The sequence below is a fragment of the Miniopterus schreibersii genome, assembly GCF_964146895.1.
Source record: "Miniopterus schreibersii genome assembly, chromosome: 12".
Lineage (NCBI taxonomy): Eukaryota > Metazoa > Chordata > Mammalia > Chiroptera > Miniopteridae > Miniopterus > Miniopterus schreibersii.
This window is the reverse complement of record NC_138112.1, coordinates 36,814,389-36,841,368: the sequence shown is the minus strand read 5'-3', so window position 1 is coordinate 36,841,368 and position 26,980 is coordinate 36,814,389. Positions and strand designations below refer to the sequence as shown.

Genomic DNA, 26,980 nt, shown 5'->3' with positions numbered 1-26,980 from the left:
GCCATTCCACTCTGAAAAGACAGGAAAATATGTAACCACTCAAAAATTTGTACATGAATGCCCACAGCAACTTTATTCACAACAGCAAAAAACTGAAAACCCAAAACGTCATCAAAGTGAACCATAAACAAAATTGTATGATATGCCATACAACAAACTACTGCTTAGCAATAAAGGGTAAATTATTGTTATATGCAACTAAATGGATAAATCTCAAATGCATTATAGTGCATAAAAGAAACCAGATACAAAAGTATCCACTGCATGATTTGACTTATATAAAATTCTAGAACATGCAAATTAATCTATGGTGGTTCCTGAGGCCTAGGTGAGGAAAAGATGTACTGTAAAGAGGTATGAGGAGACTTTTGGGAGTATAGGAAAGCTCTGTATCATTTTTTTCTTTCAATTTTTTTTATTGTGGTAAAATACACATAACAAAATTTACCATATTAATATTGTTTAATTGATTTGAAAGAGAAAGGGAAGGAGGGAGGAAGAGAGAGATTTGTTGTTCCACTTATTTATGCATTCACTGGTTGTCTCTTGTACGTGCCCTGACCAGGAATAGAACCCGAAACCTTGGCATATTGGGCTGATGTTCTAACCAACTGAATTACCCGGCCAGGTCCACCATATTAATATTTTTTAAGTGCACAATTCAGTGGTATTAAATACCTTCATTGTGACCCGGCCGGGCGTGGCTCAGCAGTTGAGTGTCGACCTAGGATCCAGGCAATCAGGGGTCGATTCCCGGTCAGGGCACATGCCCGGGTTGCGGGCTCAATCAATGACTCTCTCATCATTGATGTTTCTATCTCTCTCTTTCTCCCTCTCCTTTCCTCTCTCTGAAATCAATAAAGATATATTAAAAAAAAAACAAAAACCTTCATTGTGCAACCATCACCACCATCTATCTCCGTTAATCTTTTCATCTTGTAAAACTGAAATTGTGCCCGGCCAGGTGTGGCTATGCGGTTGAGCGTCGACCTAAGATCCAGGCGATCAGGGTTCGATTCCCGGTCAGGGCACATGCCCGGGTTGCGGGCTCGATCAATGACTCTCTCATCATTGATGTTTCTATCTCTCTCTCTCCCTCTCCTTTCCTCTCTCTGAAATCAATAAAGATACATTTAAAAAAAAACACAAAAAACTGAAATTGTATAGCCATTAAATAATAATTCCTCATTTCCCTCTCCCAGTCCCTGGGAAATACTATTCGATTTTCTGTTTCTGTGATTTTTGACTACTCTAGGTACCTCATATAAGTGGAATTATTCACTTGTGCTTTTATGACTGGCTTATTTCACTTAGCATAACGTCTTCAAGGTTCATCCATGCTGTAGCATGTCTCAGAATGTATTTCCCTTTTAAAACTAAATAACATTTCATTTTATATATATATATATATACATATATATATATATATATATATATATCACATTTTGCTTATCTATTCATCAACTGATGAATGGGTGCAGGTTGCTTCCACGCTTTAGTTACTGTAAATAATGTTGCTACGAACACAGGTATACAAATATCTCTTTGAGAATCTGATTTCAGTTTTGGGAGGGGGTATATACCTGTAAGTGGAATTGTGGGATCACATGGTAATTCTAGTTTCAATTTTTTCAGGAACCACCATACTGCCGTCCAAAGTGGCTATTCTATTTTACATTCCCACCAACAATGCACAAAGGTTCCAATTTCTCCACATCCTAGTAAACATATCATAATGGGTATGAGATAGATCTCATTGTAGTTTTAATTCATAATTCTTTAATGATTAGTGATGTTGGGGATCTTTTCATGTGCTTATTGGTCATCTGTGTATCTTTCTTGGAGAAATGTCTGTTAGTGTCCTTTGCCCATTTTTTAATTAGGTTGTATGGCTTTTTATTGTTTAGTTTTAGAATTTCTCTATATACTCTAGATATTAATCCTTTATCAGATATATGATTTGCAAATATTTCCTCCCATTCTATAGGTTGCCTTTTTACCCTGTTGAGAGTGTCTTCTGATGCAAATTTTTTAAATTTTTCATAATATTCAGTGTGTCTATTATTTCTTTTGCTGCCTCTGCCTTTGATGTTACATCCAAGAAATCATTACCAAATCCAATGTTACGAAGATTTTGTCATATGTTTTCTTCTAAGAGTTTTATAGTTTTAAGTCTTACAGTTAGGTCTTTGATCCAGTTTAGTTAACTTTTGTATGTAGTGTTAGGTCAGGGTCCAACTTTATTCTTTTCCATGTGAATATCCAGTTTTCCCAACATCATTTGTTGAAAAGACTGTCCTTTCCCCATTGAAGGCCTTGATATCCTTGTCAAAAATCATTTGACCGTATTTTTGAGGGTTTATTTCTGGGCTCTCTATTTCTTCCATTGGTCAATACGTCTGTGTGGTTTTATACTAGTACCACACAGTTTTGAATACTGCTACTTTATAATAAGTTTTGAAATCAGGAATTTTGAGTCCTTCAGCTTTGTTCTTTTTCAGTGTTTTGGCTACCCAGAGTATCTTGACATTTCATATAAATTTTAGTATGGGTTTTTCTACTTCTGTAAAAAAACACACAACACCGCTAGGATTTTGACAGAGATTGGTTTGACTTTATAGATTGCTTTGGGTAGTACATCTTAACAATATACACCTTCCAATTCATGAACATGAAATATATTTCCATTTATTTATGTCTTCTTTAATTTCTTTCAGCAATGTTTCGGAGTTTTCATTGTATAAATCACCTTTTTGGTTAATTTCTAACTACTTCATTCTTTTTGATGCTACTGGAAATGAAACTGTTCAGGGAATTTCATTTTCGTTCTTTGACATTGTATCCTGCTACTCTGCTGAATTTACTTATTAGTTCTAGCAGTTTTTTTGTGGAATCTTCAGAGTTTTCAATATGTAAAATCATATAACCTGTTAACAGAGATAATTTTACTTCTTCCTTTCCAATTTGGAAGCCTTTTATTTCTTTTTCTGGCCTAACTGATATGGCTAGATCTTTCAGTACAATTAATGATAGCTTTAAAGAATTTTTGTAACTCCATAAATTCCCCACTGTTTCTTATAAGGCTTAACTTGAATTTTGTTTGTTTTGTTCTTTTCTTTGCAGTTTATCAAGCAATCTTAAGTACTGAAGGCAGTGTAAGCCCAAGGTTTATTCCTTTCACTCTGTATCTTGATTGTGGCAGCTTCTTATAGGTGTACACATTGACAAAACGTTTCCCTTTAAATAAAGTTAATTGTACATAAATTATACCTAAGCAAAGTTGCTTTTCAAAAAATTGCTCTTAGGAGAACTGGCCTCAACACAAGCTACATAAGATTATCACAGATGATGCACCTTTGAATATGAGCTCACCACAATTACAAAATACTTGAGGAAACAATCGTGAGCAAGAGTCAGTTACAACAAATGGCAGTATTATAACCCTAAAAACTTCAGATAATTGAACAATATGGCAGAGACTGTAACTTAAATTTATTTAAAATTCCTATAACATAAAAACAAAGATACCAAGAGAAACAAACCGGTAGATTTGAAAATGAACCAAAGAATATGTCTAAAAATAAGAATCCAAAAAGCAAATTAAATCTAGTTGAAGAGTAAATTAGCATGCAAAGATAAAGGAAATTACCCAGAAGGTGACAGAAATACAAAGATGAAAATTATGAAAGAAAGATTAAGAGATGTGGAGGGTAGAATGAGAAGGTCCCATGTAAGTTAAATATGAGATCTGGGAAAGGCACTACTTAAAGAGATAATGACTGGGAATTTTTACAAAACTGATGAAAGATGTGAAATCTCAGATTGAAGAGTCACTACAAGCTTCCAATAGGATAAAATTAAGTCCACATCCTTTAATGAAACTATAGAACACAAATGACAAAAAGATCTTAAAAACAATCAGAAAGAAAGGCAAGTTATCTACAATGAAGTAATGGTTAAATTGTCAGCATAGTTCTCAAGAGTAATAAAAAGCCTGACATTTTCAAAGTGCTGAGAGAAAATAATTGGAAACCTAGTACCCAGCTAAACCATCAATCAAGACTAAAGAGGAAATAAAGATATTTTCCAACAAAGAGTGTTTACCACTAACAGACCCTCACTAAAGAAAACACCTGCCTGCCCAGCCGGGCGTGGCTCAGTGGTTAAGCGTCGACCTAGGATCCAGGCGATTAGGGTTTGATTCCCGGTCAAGGCACATGCCCGGGTTGTGGGCTCCATCAGTGACTCTCTCATCATTGATGTTTCTCTCTCTCTTCCTCTCCTTTCCTCTCTCTGAAATCAATAAAGATATATTTAAAAACAAACAAACAAAAAACACCTGAAGCATATAACTATCTATTTGACACAAAAGGAAGAAATAACTTGCAAGAAAGAGTGGTGAAAAAACAAAGAGGAAATATAGCCCTGGCTAGTGTGGCAAGTTGGTTGAGCATGACACGTGTGCAGGTTCAATTCCCAGTCAGGGCACATACCCAGGTTTCAGGCTCGATCCCCAGTAGGGGGCATACAGGAGGCAGCCCATCAATGTTTCTCTCCCTTCCTCTCTCTCTAAAACCAATAAAAAACATTTTAAAAAGAAAAAAGAGTCCCAGCTGGTGTGGCTCAGTGGTTTGAGTGTCGGCAGGTGGACTGAAGGGTCCCAGGTTCAATTCCGGCCAAGGGCACGTACCTCGGTTGCAGGCTCGATCCCCGGCCAGGTCAGGGCTCATACAAGAGGCAACCAATCCATGTGTCTCTCTCACATAGATGTTCCTCTCTCTCTCTCTCTCCCCTCCTCTCCCCCTACTCTCTCTGAAAAGCAATGGGAAAAAAAATCCTTGGGTGAGGATTAAAAAAAAAAAAAGTAAATATATACAGGTAAAATGAATCACCAACAGCACAAAACAATAATTATTACTAATTAGAATTGTTCAACATTAATGTAGAGTACTTCATTTTTGGAAGTGCTCTTTTTTTTTTTAATGAACTTATTTGTACATTTTACGTAAAATTTTCAGACATCAAAGCAATACAAATTATAAAAAATTGGAACAATAATAGAAAGAATAATATTACTGTAACCTCCCACATGACAACTGTTTGGTGTATTGCCTTTATGCTTTTTAATACGCTTTATTTTATATAACTGAGATTGCATTGCGTGTGTGTGTGTGTGTGTATATACCTGTATATAAAATGTCCTAACCTGTTTTCAGAAGTGCTCATTTTTAGTACGGACAATACCTTTTACAATTCGTAGTGTAAACTAGATAGGAAGCTGAAATAAATGACCCCCAACATACTTATTCACCCTAGGGTTTTATTGATTAGACACAGCTATCAAAACATTCCCTCATCAGCTGGGGTTGGCCATCTGAGACAGGGCTTTGCCCTATCCTAAGAGTTCTAGAACTCAAGTCTTACTTCTAGGCATTCTTCCCATTCCCATATTCCATAAATTAAAAAAACGCACATTCTAAATAGAAATGTTTCTTATGTAAGCTTTGGGGCAATATCTTCTAGTTTGGGAGGAGTGGAGCTTTTGGCTTTAGATTAAGATTCATCATTTGCTTCAACTTGGGCTCCCTAAGTAATGTGCCTCTTCCTCTATGAGAGAATACTACACTGGAACAGAAAGGGAGGGAACACATACACTCCTCCCTGCTGACTGAAAGCTACTTTATGTGACCTGAACATTCCCTCTAGGTTCCCATATATTCACCACAGTACAGATCTCCACAAGATAGAGCTCCCCAAATCCCTTACCATCAAAGGTTTCGGCCCACCGCAGAGTAACACACTTGACAATCCATAACTTTGGAAATACAAGACTAGGCAAGACACCAGAGAGTAAAGCATGCATTAAAGCAAGTAAAGTAAATATTATCACATTTTCAGGAGGCAGTTCTATTCCAGGCAAGAGAACATAATACAGAGGTCCAAAAGCCACTAAATGAAGAAGGAAAGCCAGGCTCCTATCCCCTTTCAACCCAAGAAAGCGCATTCATTTAAAAGAATACATTAATGGCCATGCTTCCTCTCATATCAGCATAGGCATGAGGATACACGAACAAAAGACACTCTACCTAGAAGGGCAACATGCAGACACTCTTAGAATACCAGATGAAAAAGCTACCTCTGGGTTAAGCAAAAGAGGGCGCCCAGAGGGCTCTTTCCCATCCACAGCCTTCACACAGTCACTTTACAAGTCATAAATTTGTACTCTCCAAGATGCATCCACGAAACACCTTACCTGATCTGATCCTCAAAACAACCCCAGGAAGTAGCTAATGCAGGTAAATTCGCTGTTTACACACATGAAAAGTGAAGCTTTAAATAAAGTGGCTCCTCCAAGCCAATCTGCACCCCCTCACAGCTTCTTTCCTCCCCCTCATCTTCATTTAGGCGCACCGCCCCCCCCAAAACACCAGTATAGCCCAGCACGCACTACCTATGTAACCCAGGCCGAGTTAAACCTCAGATTCCCCATCTGTAATAAACTACAATAACGATGTTAGGAATATTAAAAAGATGATCCATATAATGGGTGTGGCACAATGTCTGACACGCCCCCAAACAGATTACTCCCTAGGTTGATGCTTAGAAAATGTTTACCACTATTACTACTATTGTTACTATTACTCCTATTATTAACAACAATAGGCAAAGACTTCCCACTACAGGACCCCTCGGGACAAGCCTTTCAGAAACGTGCACTTCCCACCCCCACCTTCACCCCCGCGACGCCCTCAGCCATAATTTCAGACACGCCCCCAAACAGACTCTACCCCTTACGCACGCCCGGCACCTCCCCCTCCGACATACCCCTCTCCTCACAAACCTTACCCCAGCCAGATTCTCCCCAGCCAGACTCCGTTACGAAGGAGGCCTTCTGCTCGCACCCGCCTCTCCAGCACCCCCTCTAGGGCTGGGCATTCCTGTGGACCCCTAGGCTGAACGCCAGTCGCGGGCCCGCGCCGGTTACCTGGACGCGCGCTCCCGCTCGCTTCGCGCTTCCTCCAGATCGCGTTCGACCGGGACTCGCGCCAGCGCCGTGAGTGCACAGTTAGTTTAAACTATGGCCCCACCCCCTCGCACCGCGCTCTGATAGGCTCCCGTGGGCTGGTGCGCACGCAAGGGCACGCCTGAGGACCGGGGAAAAGGAAGTGTGAGGGCCACCGGGAAAAAAGAAAGGGTGTCACTATTACTCGACCCCGGCCCGACCTGAGGGGAAAGACTACAAATCCCAGCACATCCGTGGCCTTGGAGCCCCGCCCCTGACAAACTACAGCTCCCGGTAGGCACTGCGGCAGTGCTTACGGCGCCTGGCCGAGGTGTAGTGTCGAAGGTAGTTACCATGGAGTTACGCTGGGTAACCCTCAGGTAGTGAGTGGGACGCCGAGGCTGGAAGGGCAGCAACTGCGGGTGAGTCGAGCGGGTAAATAGGAAACTCGTTCCAGAAAACAAAAGCTCCGTTGAAAGGGGAAGGGCACTTTCTTTCACGGGGACCTGAGATACCCCTCCTCCCCCCCCCAAAAAAAACACCTTTACCCTCTATCACAATGAACAAGACACAACACCCATATGGGATAGACGGGCGGGGGAGGGGAGGGATACATACCCATACAGATTCCGGGGTGCTTAAAAACCATCCTCCCCCCCCCTCCGGTCACAAACATGGGGCTTCCTGATACAAATGCCTCAAATCCCTGGCACCCTGGGAGATATGAAACGCCCCGATAGGCTTGGTTTTCCTGATGAACTGAGACCCAGGGTCTTCAAGACAGGAGAGTAACATCAGAGTAAGTCACAGCCCTAATCCTGGAGATGTAAGGAACTTTATGGGGTTTGCACTGCCCCTTCCAAGCAGGAAGATCCCAGGGTAGAGCCCCTGTCTCAGAGTCTCAGCAGGATCTTTCCACACACCGTATTAGGGGTCCTGTCCCCAAGTTGTCACTTCTCCCTACACCACCGCCATGGTCTGCTTCTCAAAGCTCTACAGTTAGAGCTTCATTCCTTTTTGTCTTCATGACAGATCTATTGCATTTAGTAACTTGCCCAGCACTTTCATATCCAGTGTCTCTCTTGAACTTTGTGAATCAAGGATATTTATCCCCATTTCACAGATTGGAAAACTGAAACCCAAAGAGGCGCAGTCACTTGCCCAAGGCCACACACCAAGTCAATGCCAGCTAGGACTAGATTCCAGTTCACTAACATCCAGCCAAGTCTCTAACTTGAGCCTACAAACTCTCTAGTTTAAAGACTTGTTCCAAGGAGTAGGAACTGCCCCAGGGAAAAAGAAACCTGTATGGCCCACATTGGATTATTTACATTTCAGCCTGAATGAGTTTCAGATCTTTCCTTGAAAGTTGAAATGGGAAAGGGAACTAGAGAGACTGAAGACAATGGAAATCAAACAGAAACAGGAAACTGTCTGGCTACACAGCACCCAGGTCTGATGCTACCATGATTAGCTGGTTTCTGGCTGGCTTCTAGCTGGCCCTGATTGGTCCCCTACTGTCTTAAAGTCCCCCCAGGCTTGGTCCTAGGCCCACTTCCTACCTCACTCTCTATTCCCTTGTTGGGGATTCTCATCCACATCCACAACTTCAGTTACCACCTGTGTACGTCTCCAGCCCAGCTCTCATCTCTTAAGCTCCAGGTCTGTATAGCCAATTGCTTCTTCAACATCTCCTTCAGGATATGTCAAAGACAACCCAAACTCAACACGTCTGCAACTGAACTCATAACCTCTTTGTACTCCAAGCCTGAATTTCTTCCAGTGTTCTCACCTCTGTCCATTACAGAAGCCAAAAAAACAAGATTTAGCTTTAATACCTCTTATATTTCCTATTCATCGTAAAGTCCTGTGAGCTTTACTGCTATAATCCTAACAACCATCACATCCTTCCTTCCTACCCTCCCAGCCCTTTTGCATACTGCAACCAGAGTAATCCTTTAAAAATGGAAATTTGATATTGTTCACCTTCCCCATCCCACTCTCACTTAAAAAGTTACCTTGTTGCTTCCTATTGCTCTTAGCATCAAGCAACATCTCATCCTGACTCCTGCCCACCTCTCCAGCCTCTAGTCTAACTATACATATCCCTCCTTTTATCCCCTCCAGTTAGTTATATGGCCTTTTTAAAGGTCTTCAAAATTTCTAAGTAACCTCTCATCATAGAGCCTGTTTTTTCTGCCTGGAATGTTCATCTCCCCTCCTCTTCCGCCCCCCAGTACAGTTAATTTGTACTTATCCTCAATTTCTTCTCTCAATCACTTCTTTAAAAATGTCTTCCTGACTGTTCAGTAGGTCAGATCCCTCAGTTATAGTAACCTTATGTTCCTTACCTTTATAGTATTGTTTGTTCACTGTAGCAATTTTTAATGTATTTGTTCAGCACCTAGTACTTGCCACCACATAGGGATACAATTATGAGAAAAACATGGTTCCTGACCTGGTGGAGTTTATGGACATACAAATAGTAAGCAGATCATCCTAGTGATATGAGTGCTACCATGGCAGTAAGTATAGGGTATTTTGGAAGCTCAGAAGAGAGTTCCACATCCAAGATTTGGGCCTAAGATCAGGAGCCTCAGAAAAGATGAAACCCGAGCTAAGTCGTGAAGTAAGAATTGGCCAGGCAAAAGGAGGAAGAAACTGTATTCCAAACAGAAAGCTAGCCATGTTCTCTTGGCACTGGCAAAGAGCTAAAGGGCAAGCCCTCTCTTTAAACTTCTGTTTGCTTCACGTTCACCAACATCCCATTGGCCTCAGAAAGTCCAATGGCTGAGCCCAGCATCAGAGTGGATGGCACTAAAAGTAATAGGGCAAAAGAAATGGAAATGGGAGACAATGAATAGAGATCATCAAGGGAATCAATCTACCATAGGACACACTGATCAGTTTTATCTGGAAAGTGATCAACAAAAAGGGTACACTAGAGCTGAGTATTGAAACAGGAGAATATTTACTAAGTGGGCAACTGTTTCTTAGAACTGGATGCAGGCCATTTTGCCACAATCAATAGAAACCTAGCAGGTCTTCCTGCGCTCATGACAGACAGGGTTCTATTATTTGTATCTTGGCTTCATCCCTTCTGGTCAGGCACAGGGCAGCAGGCATTCAACAAATGTTTGCAGAATTGAATTGGTTACTGTGAATGAGGTGTGGACCGAAACAGCTGAACCTCAAAGCCAATTGTTAGAACAAGCAGCTTAGTATCAACACTTCCAAAACAGAAATCCTGTATTTGGCAGTTTCTCATTCATTCGTCTCACAAACATTTCCTGAGTGCCTGTGGTAATAAGCCAGGTTCTGTGATAGGTGATGAATAAGACACAATACTAGCTTACAGCCTGGGCTACTGTTGTAAGTGGAGATTAATAACCCTTTCCAAATTTTTCAAATTTATCCAAATACTTAGGGATCCATTTTTAATACTAACTCACCCAGAAAAATGCATCAGAAGCCGGTACCACACTAAATCAGAAGTTTTTAAGAAATGCACTGAGGTAATTTTGATGGTCAAGGAGACTAATGGTAAAAATCTGCCCTTAAACATTTCAAGCTAAAATTCATGTCCAGTAGTGCAGAACTCTGGGGTCCCAACCCAGGTCTTTGAGAAAAGTATCCAATCTTGCTCAAAGGCATCAGACCTACTTGTAGATTCCCAAGTGGAATGGACTTCTGTCTAGATGAGAGCACAAGTCAGGTTCCTCTATTTCTGCAAAAGAATGATGTGGGGTTTTTTTGTTTCTCTGTAGATGTTATCTAAAAGATTCAACTCTCCCTAATCAACAACCCATGCCCACCTGGCCAGCCCCTCACTAGACGGAGTTCAGTTGTTACGTGACTCAAGCCGGCACTTCCCCAAAGCTCAGTTGAGACTGCTGCTTTTTTAGAGGAAGCCATTCACTTTCCATTCCTCTAAACCAGCCATTTTCAACTGGTGTGCCACAAGAATTTTAAAAATATGCAATACCTGACTATTTAGTCAGGGGCACTCACCTCTTTTCCCTTAGGTTGTCATTATTAAAAAATGACAACAGCCAACACAGCAATAGCCATCTGGTGTGAATGATTCAAAATCTTATGTTTTTTGGTCAGATTGGCAAAAAATTATTTTTTTGGTATGCCACAGAAGTTTAGTAATTAGTTTGTGTGCCATGAAATGAAAAAGGTTGAAAATTGCTGCTCTAAACTTGTTAAATTCTATCCTTGCATATATTAATTTACACACAAAAAATTTACTTGAACTGTATGTATTAAGCTTAAACTGAAATGCAAACTATCAGCTCTATAGTTTTAAAAAGAAATTCCATTTTAAGAACATTTGTGAATTTGTTTCTGCATACAAACTATTTGTTTCTTTGAATCAAGTGATGAAAACCACATATCCTAATGTTTCCCTTTTGGCCTTGTTTGCCAGGAATTTCAGAGCTAAATATAGGCCTAGTTTCCTAATTCTTTGGTATATCTCTCTCTTCCTTTAATCTGGTTTCTAATCTTTCTCTTCTGTGTTTATATTTCCTACATCCACATGGTCCAGTATGGTAGCCTCTAGTGACACTTGACAGTTTGTCCAAATTGGGATGTGCTACAAGTGTAAAGAAATATATATATTTTTAATCCTCACCCAAGGATATTTTCTCCATTGCTTTTCAGAGAAAGTGGAAGGGGAGGAAAGAGGGGGAGAGAGAGAGAGAGAAAGAGAAAGAGAGAGAGAGAAACATCAGCATAAGAGAGACACATTGATTGGTTGTCTCCTGCACGTGCCCCAACCAGAGCCAGGGATCGAGCCTGCAACCAAGGTACGTGCCCTTGGCCAGAATCGAACCCGGGACCCTTCAGTCTGCAGGCCAACTCTCTAACCACTGAGCCAAAACTGCCTAGGGCTTTCCCTGTTTCTTTAGACTTTTTTTTTTTTTTTTTTTTTTTATGGCTACTAGAAAATGTTAAATTACATATGTGAAAAAAATTATGTATGTGGCTTGCATTTGTGACATTCTTTATATTTCTGTGGGACATTCTTTTCTACAAATCATCCTGTTTTCAGTGTGTTATTGTAAACTACCTCAAATCCCTTTGGAAAGCAGGTGAAATAGTAAATGCAAAGGAGGTGATGGCAGTGGATAGAGTGAAAAAGGGGAGGTTCACTAGGACATATACTTGTCCTTGCAATCCATTTGGTTGTGTCACATATAAAACCCCTCCATATTTTTAGCTGTTCTGAGCAGATGAATAGTGTTCTTATGACTGCTCAGACTCTTGAAAAGTTCTCAGCTTTCCTTAAGCTAACAAATTTTGGAAAGGATCTGATAAGACAATTCACACCACATGGTAAATGACTGATAACATTGTGTTCACCCTTCTCGGGGTATTTCCATTCTGACAGGGAACAATCTCTGAAGCCAAAGGAATGAATCCCTAATGGTGGAGTTTCAGGCATCAGTGACAGGTGAGTGCGAGTAAGGTAGTTCTAGTTTTATGTGTGTTTACATACATGTGACTACATTCAGGATGTGGCTGCAAGTAGGGTCCTTGGATGAAAAGATAATGAGACTGATGAACAAGCTGAGCAGAGAAAAGTAGCAAATCCCCAGCTGGATCAAACTCTAAAGGCTATCAGACACCATGACCTCAGGGGTTTGTTAAGCAATAGAATAGCCCAGTTGATGTCACCAGAGGGTAGGTACCAAGACAGTCTCCATGGTAACTACTGTGGAGTAGTAGGAAGGGCCTCAGAGTAGGATTCAGGAGACTATGATTGTGGTCCACAACTGACTCACTGGCTTAACTTTGGGCAAGTGCTTTCTCTCTGGGGTCTCAGTTTCTGTCTGGAACGTAGAAATGGGTGTTATAACTATCAATGAACTCTAAGGGATGTGAAGGGGCTCTGAGAAGTAGGAAGTGGCCAACAAATGCAAAGAATCATGATTACTATCTTAAAATATGAATGCAGCCAGACAAGCCTAGAGTAGTGGAGGGTAGAAAGCAAGGGTGGAGGGCAGTGGGGAAATCTGAGGGCTTATGCCCCTTGTACCCGGAATACCAGTCCTTCTCTGTCCTCCCAGGCTGAACCCGGACTCCCAGGGCCCGTGCTTACACCTGACAAATTATGGCCTGAGCTATGAGCAAACACGGCTGCATGAACACTTCGGTGCAAGAGCCCCCTCTTGACTACTCCTTCCGAAACATCCAGGTGATTCAAGGTCAGCCCACAGACAACAGCACTCCACTCACCATGGCAGCAGGCTGGGTGCGATCCCCTAGGGAGAAATCAGCCTTGTACTTAAAAGCTTCAAGAGATTCTTCCTGTATGCTTGCATATTTTTTTGTTGTTTTTTTTCTAGGAGGAGTAGAAGAAAGGGAGGTGGGAGTGGAAGTGTTTGGCCTTTTAAAAAATTAGCAGAAAATCTGAAAGGAAAAGGGGCTCTCAGGGTAATTGATCATCTTCAAAACACAGGCTACAGCAAGAAAGTCAGGTGGGAGAAAGCTGGGAAGCCAGTCTGTCAGCCAATAGTTTTATTCTGTTTTTACCTGGAGAGAGGAAGAAGCTAATGGAAGGGAAACACAGCCTGCAGCAGAGTCCTATCTCCTCAGTCTGAGGACACAAGCTTATTCTGATAACCGGTAAAACATGGGGGATCTTATTAACAAACTGGCATGTTTCCAGTTTAAATATTTATTTTTTATATTCATTCCAGTCATATCCAAGTTTATTCCATCATCACCCACACTTATTGCAGGTTCTAGCACTGCCCACACTAATTGCCATTTTATCATTCGATGTCTTTGTAAATGGGCAGCTAGTATCTCTCAGGAAGGGACACAGCAGGACTCTAAGCAATATCATATTTTCAAGGGAATATGCTTCTTCCCAGGGAAGTTCTTCTGTCCCTTGCTTGTTATCAGGTCTCATAAATGCTTCAGTATATCTGCCCTCACAGAACACAGGTTGGCATCAACATATCCTAGACCCATTATCTGGTTTAGCTCTTTCTTAGGCAATTGGTGGACACTTTTAAGTTCAGGAAAGAGGCAAACAGTTATCCAGGGTACTGGATACTACTAGGGTTTGGGTTTAGCGTACTACTTGGGTTGGCATCAGCTACGATAGTAACTCAAGTTTGTTCTTCAGTGAGGACACACCCACCTACCATGGTCTTTATTTTTTTATGCATGGTGTAGTCCATGTTTCACAAGGGTTTTAGCTGCAGTAATGGCTACATACAATATAGCTATGGTGACAGAAGTAGAAGGAAAGTGTGTCTCCCACCTACACTGGGAAGTCCCACCTCTGAGCAGGCAGATGTAGTTTACTCTCTATGGAGTCCTCACAATGAAGATAGAGACAAGCTACTACAACCAAGGATAACTCCACAGCACAAAACATAATCAGTACAGATCCCCTGTTTTTCATTCAACAGTTAAATATTTGTTGAGCACCTATATCCGTATGTATTGTGTGTGTATATATATGTGTGTGTGTGTGTGTGTGTGTGTGTGTATACATATAGGCCAACCATAGTGCTCCTTGATGATGAATATTAGGAGGGGAGAGGAAGAGGCACATCAAAGCCCCCAAAGGCCAATCCCCTCAGGTTCCCCGGAGCTATGGAACACTTACTTAAAATTGGGATTAGTGGACAGGGTAGAGTTTGGGGATACCTGGTACACTACTTACTAATTAATCAATAGATAAATCATAGAATCTGAAATGGCAGTGACTTTAGAAGGTATACAATCTGTACTACCTCTAACCCATGGCCCTCTAACTTTTGCTCACCTAATGTTAAGGGAGTCCCTTACCATATACACCTACCCATCCCTTCCATTATGGGGTGAAGAATGACACAAGGAAGTTCTTCATATCAAACTAACTCCTGACTTCTGGGGACACATGGGAAAAGTTGCATGGTGACCCTTCAGACATATGAAGACAGAATCACATTCTCCCCAGGTTTTCCTGTAGCTAGAAAACCTCTAGTTCTCTGAGTGTTGATATTTGTGGTCAGTTTCCAGACCTGCCTTTGCCTAATCTGAACAAGGCAGCTTCAACATATCCTCAGGTGATTCAGTGCCCTGGTGGAGCCTGAGGAGAGCAGTAACCTGTAGCAGTCTGGATACCTTGCTCCACCCTTGATAACAGCAGCCCCAAGTTTTAGGCAATGCCATCCCACCAGTGGCTCCCTCTTAGCTTGGGGTCAGCCCAGGATTGATGGCATTCCCAAGCTGCTGCCTTATCACACTGGATGCTAGTCCATATGTGGCCTATTTTGACCTTGGCTTTTATTCATCTTTGTCATTTCATTTCAGGACTTGCAGTCAGGAGATGTGAGGTTGGGAGGCAGGATTAGGAATTTCTTCATGAGCTGGGGTGCTCCAGTATCATTCTGCCACTTTCCTCCAACCTCGCCCCAACTGGGGGTTCTGCTCACTCTAGGGTTAAGACAGAGAGCCATCTGGTGGATGCTGCGTGACATGCAGCTGAGGAGAGGAAGTTAACGTTGACTAGGGGTGGGAGAGGAAGTATGTCCAGTTAAGAGCTGAGGGGAGGGTAAAGACAAGCTGGCCCTATTCAACAAATACTAAATTTTTCCTTCCCTAGAGACAGCTTTAGACAAGTAACCAGAGGCAAAGGGGCAATAGGAAAACTATAGTCACCTCAGCCAGAGCTGGTGTCTGATTCTGGCTCTGCCACTGTAAGCTTGGGCATAGCCCACCCTCTCTCTAGACCTCATTTGTCCAAAACAAACAAAAAAGGAAAGGGGGTAAGTAGGTATAGGGCTGTCCATACAGATGGGTTCTAACATTACTCTATTCCCTATTCTCCTCCTCACCTAAACTTTCTGAGGGTATTGTTTACACTACCTGCTTATAGTTCTTTAGCTTCCATTCACTCCAGTCTAGCTCATGTCTGCCATCTCATTGAAACAGCCCTCACCAAAGTCACCAGGGACTTCTGAGTTGTTTCAGTCCTCATCTACCAAAAAATCATTCCTATAAACTATGGACTCCCTGAGCATCTTTAAAACTACCCTCTCCCGCCCTAGCCAGTTTTGCTCAGTGGTTAGAGCATAGGCCCGGGGTCCGAAGTGTCACAGGTTCAATTCCCGGTCAAGGGCATGTACCTAGATTGCTAGTTCCCCACCCATGTCCAAGTGCTAATTGATATGTTGATGTTTCTCCCTCTCTCCCTTCCACTCTCTGAAAAAGCAATGGAAAAAAATATCCTCGGGTGAGGATTTTAAAAAACCAAAAAACTATCCTTTCCTGGTTCTCCCTGTCCTTTCCTGATTATTTAGTAACTTCTTTAATGGACTCCCCTTCCTCCTTGTGCCTCCTCTCTACTTTTTCCTATCCCTGAGGACTCTCATCCATTTCTCTAACTTGTTCATTCTCTATGCTAATTATTCTCAAGCCTGTCTCTCAGACTTTCATATCCAACTGCCTACTTGGCTTTCCACCTTTTTGTACTATAGGAACCTCAGGCATACCAGTGCCAAATCTGAACTCATCACCTGCCCAACCATGTTTCTCCCTTTCTTAATTCCATTATCAGTTACATCAGTCAACCATCAAGTCATGCTGACTGTCCATCTCTTGCTTGGATGATTGAAAGAGCCAAATTGGTCTAGTCCCACCCACTCCCTAAAATCCAGACTCCATACTAAAGCTTCAGACTGATCTTTCTTAAATGAAAGATTTGATTATCTCCTTTGCTCTAAAACCTCCAGTGGCTTCCCATCACCTACGATAAAGTCCAAGATCTCAGCCTGGCATAGAGGTTCCTTGTCTCCTTTTTCCTCCTTGCCCCCTGTGCAGCACATACATGTACACCCATTATGTTCCATAACGTCTATGCCTTTGCTCATACTCTTCTCACCCTTCCCACCCTTCTCCTAATCCACTGAGATCCAGCTCAGGTTCCACCTTTCCTGGGAAACTTCCATGAGCTCCAGACTGTTAGGAGCCCCTCTTCTGTGCTTCCATAACTTAAATAGCATTTATCATACTATATTGCCAGTTTCCTTCCATGTTGCCCCTTTGAGCTCCTCCAAGACAAAAACATCTGCTTCATTCCTGCCCTATTACTCATACAGAGCTTGGCTCAGACTGTCTCTCACATTGTTCACCATGGTATATCCAGCATTGGGTACATAGTAGTTGTTCAATATTAATGGAAGAGAGCAAATCAGAGTGTTACACTGAAGTGAATTCTATAGGCTCTACCGGTGGATAATTCTGGATTTTGTGCTGTCGTCATTTTGGCTCAAACTCAACTCTGGTTTTGAGTTTCCTCATCTATAAAATAGTTGTTGTTTTGTCCCCCTCTCCCCAACACACATACAGAGAGGAGCCAATGATAAAATACATATGAGAGGAGCATGTGACCTAAACCAAGAGTTTGGGATAGGAAGTCTTTGGCCCCTACTCCAGGCTTATTGACTTCTGGAGCCTGCGAGATGGGGGTCTTGAGCTGACAGTAAGTAGTCGCACTAGACTCAAGCGTCGATCTATGGCCCTGCCAGCACCTCCAGTTAGCTTGGGCTGCTTGTCCTCTCAGCTCCGTCCCTTCCCATCCCCTAGAACCAGACAATATACCCAGGCCTCACTTTGTTTCCACAGATCTGATAAGCGAGGAGCCAAGGACAGGGCTGCGACCACTAAGGCACTCAAAGTCAGGGAAGTCACTGACCCAGTCCCTGTGGCTGAACAACAATGTCCTCAATGAGCTGAGAGACTTCAATAATGTAATTTCACAGCTGCTGGAACATCCAGAGAACCTGGCTTGGATCGACCTGTCTTTCAACGATCTGACTTCCATTGATCCTGTGAGTTTCCAGCCCTGGGAGTCTAGTCAGGTTGGGCCAGAAGCTACCCTGTCTAGCCCCCAGCCTCTCCACCTCCCACATTTCATCAAGGAAATTGTGAGGCGTTATGGTACTGTGTGCAAAGCACATGGCTATTGACGCAGATGTAGGTTCAAATCCTAGATTTGCCCCTTACAATTTTGGACAACCTTCCTAATCTCTTCAAAACCTCAGCTTCCTTGTCTGAAAAAATTGGGATAATATGAAATCATAAAGATTTTGTGAGAATGAAATGAGAATGTATGAAAACCAACTGGCACATAGGAGGCTGAAGTATAAAACCTTAGCTCTTGTTATAAGGCACCCACTGTGCCTTATGCAAAGTTCTTCTGTGGAAGAGGTAGATAGTAAAAGTGTAGCACTTATCTTCCCTGCACTCAGTCTCAAGTTTTAAGAAATATATAAACGGGTCCCTTCTTGTCCAGGATCCATTAGGGGGAAAGGAGCTATAGCACAACTTAGGAAATGTCCCCCAGGTGTAGTGATTTCAATTTCACTACTGTTACTATCTTTAAAATATATCTCTATTGATTTCAGAGAGAGGAAGGGAGAGGGAGATAGAAACATCAATGATAAAAGTCATAGACCAACTGCCTCCTGCTCGCCCCCTGCTGGGGATCAAGCCCACCACCCAGGCATGTGCCCAGATCAGGAATCGAACCTGGATCTCCTGGATCCTAGGTCAATGCTCAACTGCTCAGCCATGCCTGGCCAGGCTCACTACTATTTTAAAAGCTTTTCTTACATACCTACCATGATGCTCTGCATCCCTGTCCCTTGTTGTGACAGACTCTCAGATCACCAAAGGTCTTCAGTGAAAAGGCAGCGAGCAAAGGCTCAGGTAGAGGGAGAAGGGCCCAGTCACCTGGCAAGTCAGTGGCAGTGCTAGGATCCAGGCCCATACCTTCCTGCCCCTCAGATCACAGCTCTATGTCAGTGGGATGCCTCTGTACCCCTTCGAAGGTGAATGAATGTAGGTTGGAGTAATCCAGTATGGCTGGGGATGAGGGGTGGTGGAGTGGAGGGCAAGTTGTTCCCCAAACTCTTCTCAAGTCAGTCCTGAGCACAGCTCTAGAGCCCTGTGTAGCCTGGCTTTCGGATTCTTCCCTCAACAGGTCCTGACAACTTTCTTCAACCTGAGTGTCCTCTACCTCCATGGCAACAGCATCCAGCGCCTGGGAGAGGTGAATAAGCTAGCTATCCTCCCTCGGCTCCGGAGCCTGACACTCCATGGGAACCCCATAGAGGAAGAGAAGGGGTATAGGTAAGTGGCCTGCCCTGGAGCTGGGCTGCCCTGAGGGAAAGGAGAGGAGACAAGAAACCCAACACCATCCTTCTGCCATGCTTGGGCCAGGGAAGGGAGTAGAGAGACCTTTAGGCATTTCCTGCTGTCAGGATAAACTCAGTCTCCCCCAAACTACACTCAAGTTCCTCCATTCCTGCAGTCAGGGGAGATAGCAGCAATTGGTGGTAGGGGAATGGGGTGCTGGTGGGGGGGCTGGCCCCCAGCCCAAGTCTTTCCCACAGGCAGTATGTGCTGTGCACCTTGCCCCGTATCACCACGTTCGACTTCAGCGGGGTCACCAAAGCAGACCGCACCACAGCTGAAGTGTGGAAACGCATGAATATCAAGCCCAAGAAAATCCGGATCAAGCAGGATGCACTCTGAGCTTCTCAGAACCCCAGCCGTCCTGAAGACCTGAGGATGGCCAGTTTGGTTTTGACAATACAGTAACGCATTTGCACTGTTCAGCAGATTAGAAGTCACTTGTACCGTGTAAAAATGCCCCCCCCAACTCAGGCAATTGCCAGTAGCTCTGGTCTTGCTTCACTGAAAAGTAGGCAGTGGAGGGAAAGGCTTGTTGGCCTGAGACACAGGAGACCTGGGTTCATTGCATGGCCTTGGGAAACTTATCTCAACTCTAGGTCTTTTTCTCACTCTTCAGCTCAGATATCCTGGGGTTAGAATTGCTTCACAGAGCACTGGGGTTCTGTGGAGAGGCCTCTGTGATAGGAGGCCAAGAAGATAGGCCGTGAATGTTGAATCCCCCATTTCAATCAGACCATAGTAGTTACTCTCTTATGTTGTATATGTTGGGATTCTGCTTGAAGTTTCATTTGATAAAAAGAATCTTCTACTTGAAAACATTGGCCTTCTGACTCCATGTCAGGTACTCCTGGTCTGTCTGCACCACCACCACCAATCCCCCCCCCCCAGGCTTTTCAGTAATTTTAATGAGCCTGTGGCAGGGTCCTCAACAATGACAGCTTGCCTATGTTCCCATCACTGGAGAAAGGACAAGCAACCTTATCCAATTTGAGGTTAGCCCAGGCCGAGTCTCAGCAAAGATCTGGGAACCCTCAACTCTTATCTCCTGGACTCCTTAATGTCCCTAAAAGATGTCCTCCTCCCCCTCATCCATTCTCACTGCTCATAGACTTAAATAGCCAGAAGTAAGCAGTAGGGTGCTGGGCAGGACAGAGGGGCTGAAATCAGCACACAGATGAATACATTTCCTTTATCGAGGGAGATAACTAAACAAACAAACAAAAAACACCAAAACCCCCAAACATGTAAAAACCCAGGGTGCTAGAAATGCAAACTCAATTCATTCAAATTCAAGCTCGTCCAGACACTGGTCACAAACCCTAGTGAGGTGCCTGTGAGCATCAAGTCAGGGAGAGGGGCACAGGAGTGAGGCCAAGAGAAAGAGTAGGAAAGGGGCCTCCACAGGCCCCCTAGTGATCACCCTCAGTGTTACCTCCACCTCTTCCCAGTGACAGTGAAGACCTACCAGGCCCTGTCCTTTTGACCCCCACCCCACCTCTGGCCAGGGCTTCAAAGGCCAGTCCCAAATGGTTCTTCCCTCTCTTGCTCCATCCTCACTTGTTCAGGCTTCTAGCCTCGCTCTTCTCCACATTCTTCTCTGTGATTAGTAGCAGGTTAGGGTACAGTAAAGTCGCAGTGAGGCTGGGGGCCGGGGGAGGCAGGGTGAAGACGGGGTGAAGAGAGGAGGAGAAGAGCTGTCCAAGGAACCCTGTCTTCATGGGATCCCAAACTGTACAACCAGCTCCTCTCTTGCGTCCACACGGATCTGAGAAAGTGCACTGTAGGCATAAGCAGCTATCCTGGAGACCTGAGATAGAGGGATCAGGGAGGAGAGGAACACAGAGAGACAGGTGAGTAGGGAGATCCAGAAACCAGGGGAGGAGGATCGGATGGCCACAGAGGAGGGAATGATGGGGGACAGAAAGCCAAAGAGAAAGGTGGGAGTGAGCAGAGCCCACATGCTATCAGGTTAACTCCACTTCTCCACCTCCTCTGAGGAAGAGGGGATGAACCCTCTGCCACAGCCTGGGTAGTGTGAGTGGGTGGGCAGGCGTGGGGCGCGGGGGTGGCTCACCTGCTGCAAGTCAGAGAAGGGGATGGGCTCGCTGGCCAGCACTTGGTGGGGCTGACTGGTGAGAGATGGCAGTGGCGGCAGCTTCTTCCAGTGGGTCAGGCTGCTACTCAGCACAGCCAAGCGGGTGCTGCCCGAGAAGGAGGAGTGGGATGGGCAGTCAGTTCAGTCTGCCCTGCTCTGCCCAGCTGAGCCCAGGTAAGCCTCCCTCAGACCAGAGAAGCAGGGCATGGGGCCTCAGCTCACCGCAAATTTACCTCTTGCCCCCCCCACACACACACCCTTGAGTGTCACAGGACAAATAGTGCTGACATGAATATTTGCTGAGGCACCCAAGAGGTTTGTGGGCAGTCTCCTGGGCTGCACCCAAATGAAGAGACTGGACTGGCTCCAAAGCTGGATCAGGGATGGATGGGAGCGGAGGAACCCAAGCTGGCCAGGTGCTCACCTGTACTGCCTTGCCCGGTCCATGTACTCATGCTGCTCCATGCCCTGGGAGTCTGCAGCAGACACATCGATGATGTTGCTTTAGGGAGAAAAGGCACAGAGAAGACATGACAAGTACATCCAAGAGGGATGAACAGGATTCACTGCCAGGCTCCAACTCCAGGACTGATACCAGTGTCCCCACCTGCCTACTGGAGCAGGGCTGGGGCCAGAGGTGCCTCACCCACTGACCTTGTCCCAGCCCCCATGTCCTGGGTCAGCTCCTTCTATCCCAGCCTTTAACATGGATGGAGGAGCTCTGCTCCAAGATGCTCACCTTGCTGTCTTGGCAAGAATAGAGGAGAGCAGGGCCTGCTCATCTGTGCGAGCAGAAGGCAGGCTGTGGTAGTTGGGCTCGGCTCCATTGAGGGCTTTGGTGGGGGGGCTGCTAGGGTCCAGCAGCAGCTTCCGCTCCTCTCGGTCCTGGGAGAGACCATCAGGGAGAAGTCAGCCCCAGGGTGCTTAGTCCAACCTGCCTTTCTGGGCTTTCCTCTCAGCCTAACTCTGACCTTTAAGCACCAAAAATATTTTTATTAGGAATATCCCAGTGCCCAACTATATGTCAGATAAGACTCAGTTCCTGCTTGCCCTTGGAAGCTCAGCTCAGTCTGGTGGTCCAGGATGAATTAAAGTGGAATCAAGCAGTCGTAGACACCCTGAAAAGATGGACGGAGGCACGAAACAAGTATTTAGTAACAGCTTTAGAGCTTCAGAAAATAGTCCAACAACTTACGGAGACAGAATATTAGAGGCTGGAAGTCAGAAGAGGTGGAAAATACCAAAAATAGTAGGGTCTACAGGGGCAATTCATGCAAGCCAGGAGCCCAAGAATGGCCTTCCTGATCCCCCAAACCAGGTCCCCCCCAGCAAGGATGTTCCCAGGATAGAGGGACCCTGTGAGGCCAGGCAAGGCCCTAAGCCCAAAGAGAAAGCAAGCCCAAACTCCCAATGCCCATTCTTTATATTATTCCAGGGCAGGAGTCCCAGCCCCAACCTCTGGGTCACACAGTCTGAGTATGCTTCCTTCTTGAGGGCAGGTCCCTTCCCCTTTCAGATGTTCACCCTGCTCTCTTTGTATGAGACTCCAGGAACCAAACTTGGTACACCTGGCATATCTTGACCTGAACAGTGGAGCTGTTCCCTCCCTTGCCCAGGTGCCACACCTCTATTAATGTGACTTCATTAATGTTCAGCAGCCACTGATCAGTTCTAGCCTACACTGATGATCACAACCCCCAGAACTGACTTGGGGCAAAGTCTCCCTGGTCCTGTATAATTCAGTATTTCTCCTTGTCCTGGTTTAGTCCCTTGTTCTAATCTTTCTGGACAAAACCCTGCCTTGAGCCTATCAGCTGCAAATCCCTGCTGGCTTTGTCAGCTGCAAATTGGATAAGGAGACCTGCTGAGGATCTATCCAAGCCATAAAGAATGAGGGTGCTCAGGACAAAGTCAAAGACAAGGGGCCCATCCTGGCTAATGCTGACTCACCAACCCGTAGTGCCAGACCACCAGACTCCTCAGTGCTCCACTCCAGGCCTATCTCAGTTCCTGCCACTGACTTTCCCACTGCAGGCTCCCAACTTCCCTGCCCAACAACTTTCCTTGCAGAGGGCCAGTTCCTCCTGCCAGGCCTGCCCCACCCCTAGGCAGGCCCAGCCTTGTCACATGACTCTTCCTGCTCAATCCTAGGTTGCCCAAGTGTCCTAGGTTGCCCAAGTGTCCTCGGTTCCCAGCAGCATGAGACAGAAGCTGTGGGCTTCTGTCCCATCACCTCCCAACTCCTAAACAAGCACCATCCCTAAAACACAGGCTAAGTATTAAGGGGCTAGAAAGATAAAAATGCTTGCTAAAGATTAAACTATCCTTAAAGAAAGCTGGTTCCATAATAAAGCCTGAGTTTGCTTCCTAGGTGTCCATCCTTCCTCCAGCCCCACTTCAGACAGACCTTCTTGCAGGACAGGGCAGTTTTTCCCCTATCAGGTTCTTCAAAACCACGGTTGTGTTCCTGAGACCTAGCCTCCCAGAGGCCATACTACTACCATCAGAATGGACACATAACATTGCCTCACCCACAAAGGGCGAAGGGAGCAAAAGGGAAGTTTTTCACACCAAGTTTTGTCCCTGAGTCAATGTCAATTCAGGAGTTAAGAGTTTCACTGTCTACCCTCACATAAACATGTACATGGCCTGCCCATGACTAGCCATCTGATCCATGGGCACAGCTAGAAGAGACAGCTTGGTCCAATGGACAGAGCACATGGCTTGGCATCAAAATACCTTGGCTATGGCACTTCTCAGCTTTGTAACCTTTGCTAAGTCACTTAGTCTCTCAACTTTTTCCTTGCCTTTATTTGTTTTATTTATTGATTTTAGAGAGAGGGAGAGAGATAAACATCTATTTGTTGTTCCACTTATTTATGCATTTATTGGCTAATTCTTATATGTGCCCTGACCAGGGATCAAACCCACAACCTTGGTGTATTGGGACAACCCTCTAACCAACTGAGCTACCTGGCCAGGGCTTCCTTGCCTTTAAATAGACATAAATGGTACCTTATGACAGATGTTTGGCAAAAGTCAAATGAGATAACTACAAAAGTGTTTTGAAAACTGTAATACATTGTGCATTTCTTTTTATTATTACACAAATTCCCAGGGTGAGAAAAAAACCCTCTAGCTAGAGGAACCCTCAGGCCTCAGTGATGAGAGGGGAAGAGAGGCCTGCCCAAGAGCTCAGAAAGGGAATTTTTGATAGTGAATGGTTATGGCTTATAGACAGGTAATTAGACTTTTGCCCCATGACCTCAAATCACCTAGCACTGACCAAACACTGTCTTTGGGGGTTAGGCCCATCAAGGGCAAGGTGGAGATTGAGGAGAGCAACAAGCCCAACTCTTCCAGCTACAAGCTGGTATCCCTTCTCATAAGGCAGGCATTAACCCTTTTGACTCATTACCAGAAAGAATCCATATAACTTCCCATAGGCCACAGCTTTCCCAGTAGGCAGGGATACTGTCCCTTTAACAGGCTGGGGTGAAGTGAAAGGTATTGGCCATAAGGCATGCCTAACATAAGACAGAGGAAATATGATAATGTCTTCATTGTGTTCAGCCACCCATGCCGCTCATACAAATGACATTTTCCCAACCCTAAGTCCCTAACCCAAAACAAATTCATGTGCGCCCCTGGGGAAAGACCTACTCCCAAGTACTAGTGATATAATCCATTTCTTTGATTATCTACCTCACCAGACTGTGGGCTAATTACTGAAACCTTTCTACTGTCTCTGTGTTGAAATGTGGAACCCAGGTGCACAGGCAATCAAAAAGGTGAGTGGCCAACAGCTTAAGACTTCATCCTGGAAAGCCCCCTCCCTCCCAAAGGAGGTCAGGTGGGAAGGGCCAGAATTGAAAATGCACCAAGAGGAAGAGGGAGAATTTAAAACTGGACAGGTTTTCCCAGTCTAATTCTTCTTGCAAAGGGATCTGATCTACAGCCAAATTCCCAGGGTGAGAAAAAAACCCTCTAGCTAGAGGAACCCTCAGGCCCCAGGTAGGGACTGCACTAGAGCAGGCAAAACTGAGCTTCCCATCCCATCCCATCCCATCACCCCACCCAATCCAACGGAAGCTAAACCCGACTTGTTACTACCCAAATAATTCCCCACACATCCCGATGTCCTCACTGTGTCTGTTAAACCTTTCACTGACTGACTCAAATACCACCACCTTCCAGAGGCCTCCTCTGTCCCCAGACCAGCAGTGAGCTTCCTTCTCCAACCCCAGGTACTGAGAGAATACACAGATTCCTGATTCATCTCGGGACAAACTAACTGAGCCTCAGTTTCCCCACCTTTACAACAGATTCACAAAGCCCGCTAATGCAAGCACAGGGAGGTGTAAAGAGAGTGCTTCCCAGGGACCTAGGCTAAGGATCCTTGAAGCTGTAAAGATTTAAAAGTAGGGAAGGTCAAAGGGATGGGAGCAAGTGAGATAGATAGGCGGCTGCCTGCACACCCCACCGCGGTGAATGTGCAAAGAACTGGGGCTTTAACAGTAGAGGCCGACTCGGGGTCTCCTCCGTAATTTGTCCCCTCCGGGCCTCCGTACTCAGTGAGTCCCGACGTCCGGCTCCCCTCTTCGGCAGGTTTTTTTTTTTTCCAGAGCCCCATGCCCCAGGGTCTGAGCCCACATTCCCGAGCCCCGCCCGCCGCGGCCGCACCTGGTCCGAGTCTTCGTTCTCGCTGCTGTAGCAGCATCCCATGGCCGGGGTCGGGCCGGGCGCTCGGGACGCTAGGAGGAGGGACGGCGTCCGTCCGGAGCCCTTCCGGTCACATGTCCCGTGGCTGAAATCAGCAAGCAATCACCGCCCCTCATACTACCCCTTCCTGGAGCCGCTTCGCTGCCACTGCGCTGCGAACCCAGCTTCCGGGCCCGCCCCCACCGCGTGACCATCTCCAACCAATGGGAAGGCGCACCCTGCGGAACAAGACGCGAGACACGTGATCGGAGAAGAGGGAGGGGCGTATCACGTGATTTCAGCCTCGCCTCAATCTCTGAGGTCGGGTGGTCCCCTGCGGGCGGTACAGTCCCTCGTTAGGTCGTGTGGCTTCGGCCAGTGAGCAAACTCATAGCAGATGCCATCGTGATGTGGTTTTCCTAAATGCCACACGAGGAGTGAGTGGGATGCACACACATAGGTTCCAGTTGCCCAGCCACAAGTCGGGAGACGCAGAGGTGTGACAACCAATGCAGTTCTCAGGGCAGGCCTGGGCTCTGTACGTAGTGGAAGAAGGAACCTTCCACCTTCACAAGTGGAGCGGAGTGGAGCTTAATCCCGGTAGTGGAGATAGAGACCCCCTTGGTCCCTTCTCTTCAATCCTGCCATTTTATGGCAGCAGTATTATCTTAACACACAAAGCTCACCATCATTGCGCTTTTTTAATTTTAATTTTAATTTTTTTAATACCCGAGGATATTATTTCCATTGCTTTTCAGAGAGAGTGGAAGGGAGAGTGAGGAAAAAAACAACACATCGATGTGAGAGAGATACATGAATTGGTTGCCTCCCACAGGTACCCTGACCTGGGCTAGGAATCAAGCCTGCAACCTAAGTATGTGCCCTGGACCAGAACTGAACCCGGGACCTTTCAGTCGACGGGCTGATGCTCTAACCCCTGGGCCAAACCAGCTAGGGCTGATTGTGCTTTT

The 26,980-nt window shown here is 45.1% G+C and overlaps 3 protein-coding genes across 10 annotated transcripts in view; 1 reads left to right on the top strand and 2 right to left on the bottom strand.

Moving 5' to 3' along the window:
• NUMA1 (nuclear mitotic apparatus protein 1) overlaps nucleotides 1–7,082 on the bottom strand; it is a 71,440-nt gene extending 64,358 nt beyond the window's left edge. The window contains exon 1 of one of the 2 annotated variants that reach the window (XM_081155424.1): nucleotides 6,986–7,082. The gene's annotated coding sequence lies outside the window, so the exon portion shown is untranslated. Of the gene's footprint in view, nucleotides 1–6,846; nucleotides 6,953–6,985 lie in introns of those variants that run through there. The other variant, XM_081155425.1, reaches the window with a different exon arrangement.
• A 157-nt stretch (nucleotides 7,083–7,239) lies between these two features.
• On the top strand, nucleotides 7,240–20,031 carry LRRC51 (leucine rich repeat containing 51). 7 transcript variants are annotated; one of them, XM_081155444.1, is made up of 7 exons: nucleotides 7,240–7,425; nucleotides 11,672–11,817; nucleotides 12,402–12,464; nucleotides 13,081–13,218; nucleotides 17,639–17,844; nucleotides 18,999–19,067; nucleotides 19,411–20,031. In XM_081155444.1, exons 4-7 carry the CDS (start codon nucleotides 13,137–13,139, stop codon nucleotides 19,489–19,491), a joined length of 438 nt encoding a protein of 145 aa, XP_081011570.1. In that variant the 5' UTR covers nucleotides 7,240–7,425; nucleotides 11,672–11,817; nucleotides 12,402–12,464; nucleotides 13,081–13,136; the 3' UTR covers nucleotides 19,492–20,031. The 7 variants fall into 7 exon arrangements, with proteins under 7 accessions (XP_081011570.1, XP_081011566.1, XP_081011564.1 ...); XM_081155440.1 differs by having other exon boundaries at nucleotides 18,999–19,147; nucleotides 19,459–20,031; XM_081155438.1 differs by having other exon boundaries at nucleotides 18,999–19,147.
• Nucleotides 20,032–20,388: 357 nt separating this feature from the next.
• Nucleotides 20,389–26,205, bottom strand: LAMTOR1 (late endosomal/lysosomal adaptor, MAPK and MTOR activator 1). The gene is made up of 5 exons (XM_081152878.1): nucleotides 25,992–26,205; nucleotides 22,048–22,193; nucleotides 21,733–21,810; nucleotides 21,288–21,414; nucleotides 20,389–21,020 (listed from the first exon to the last, which is right to left on the bottom strand). The coding sequence occupies exons 1-5, from the start codon at nucleotides 26,031–26,033 to the stop codon at nucleotides 20,928–20,930; spliced, it is 486 nt and encodes a 161-aa protein (XP_081009004.1). The 5' UTR covers nucleotides 26,034–26,205; the 3' UTR covers nucleotides 20,389–20,927.
• Between the last annotated feature and the right edge of the window lie 775 nt (nucleotides 26,206–26,980).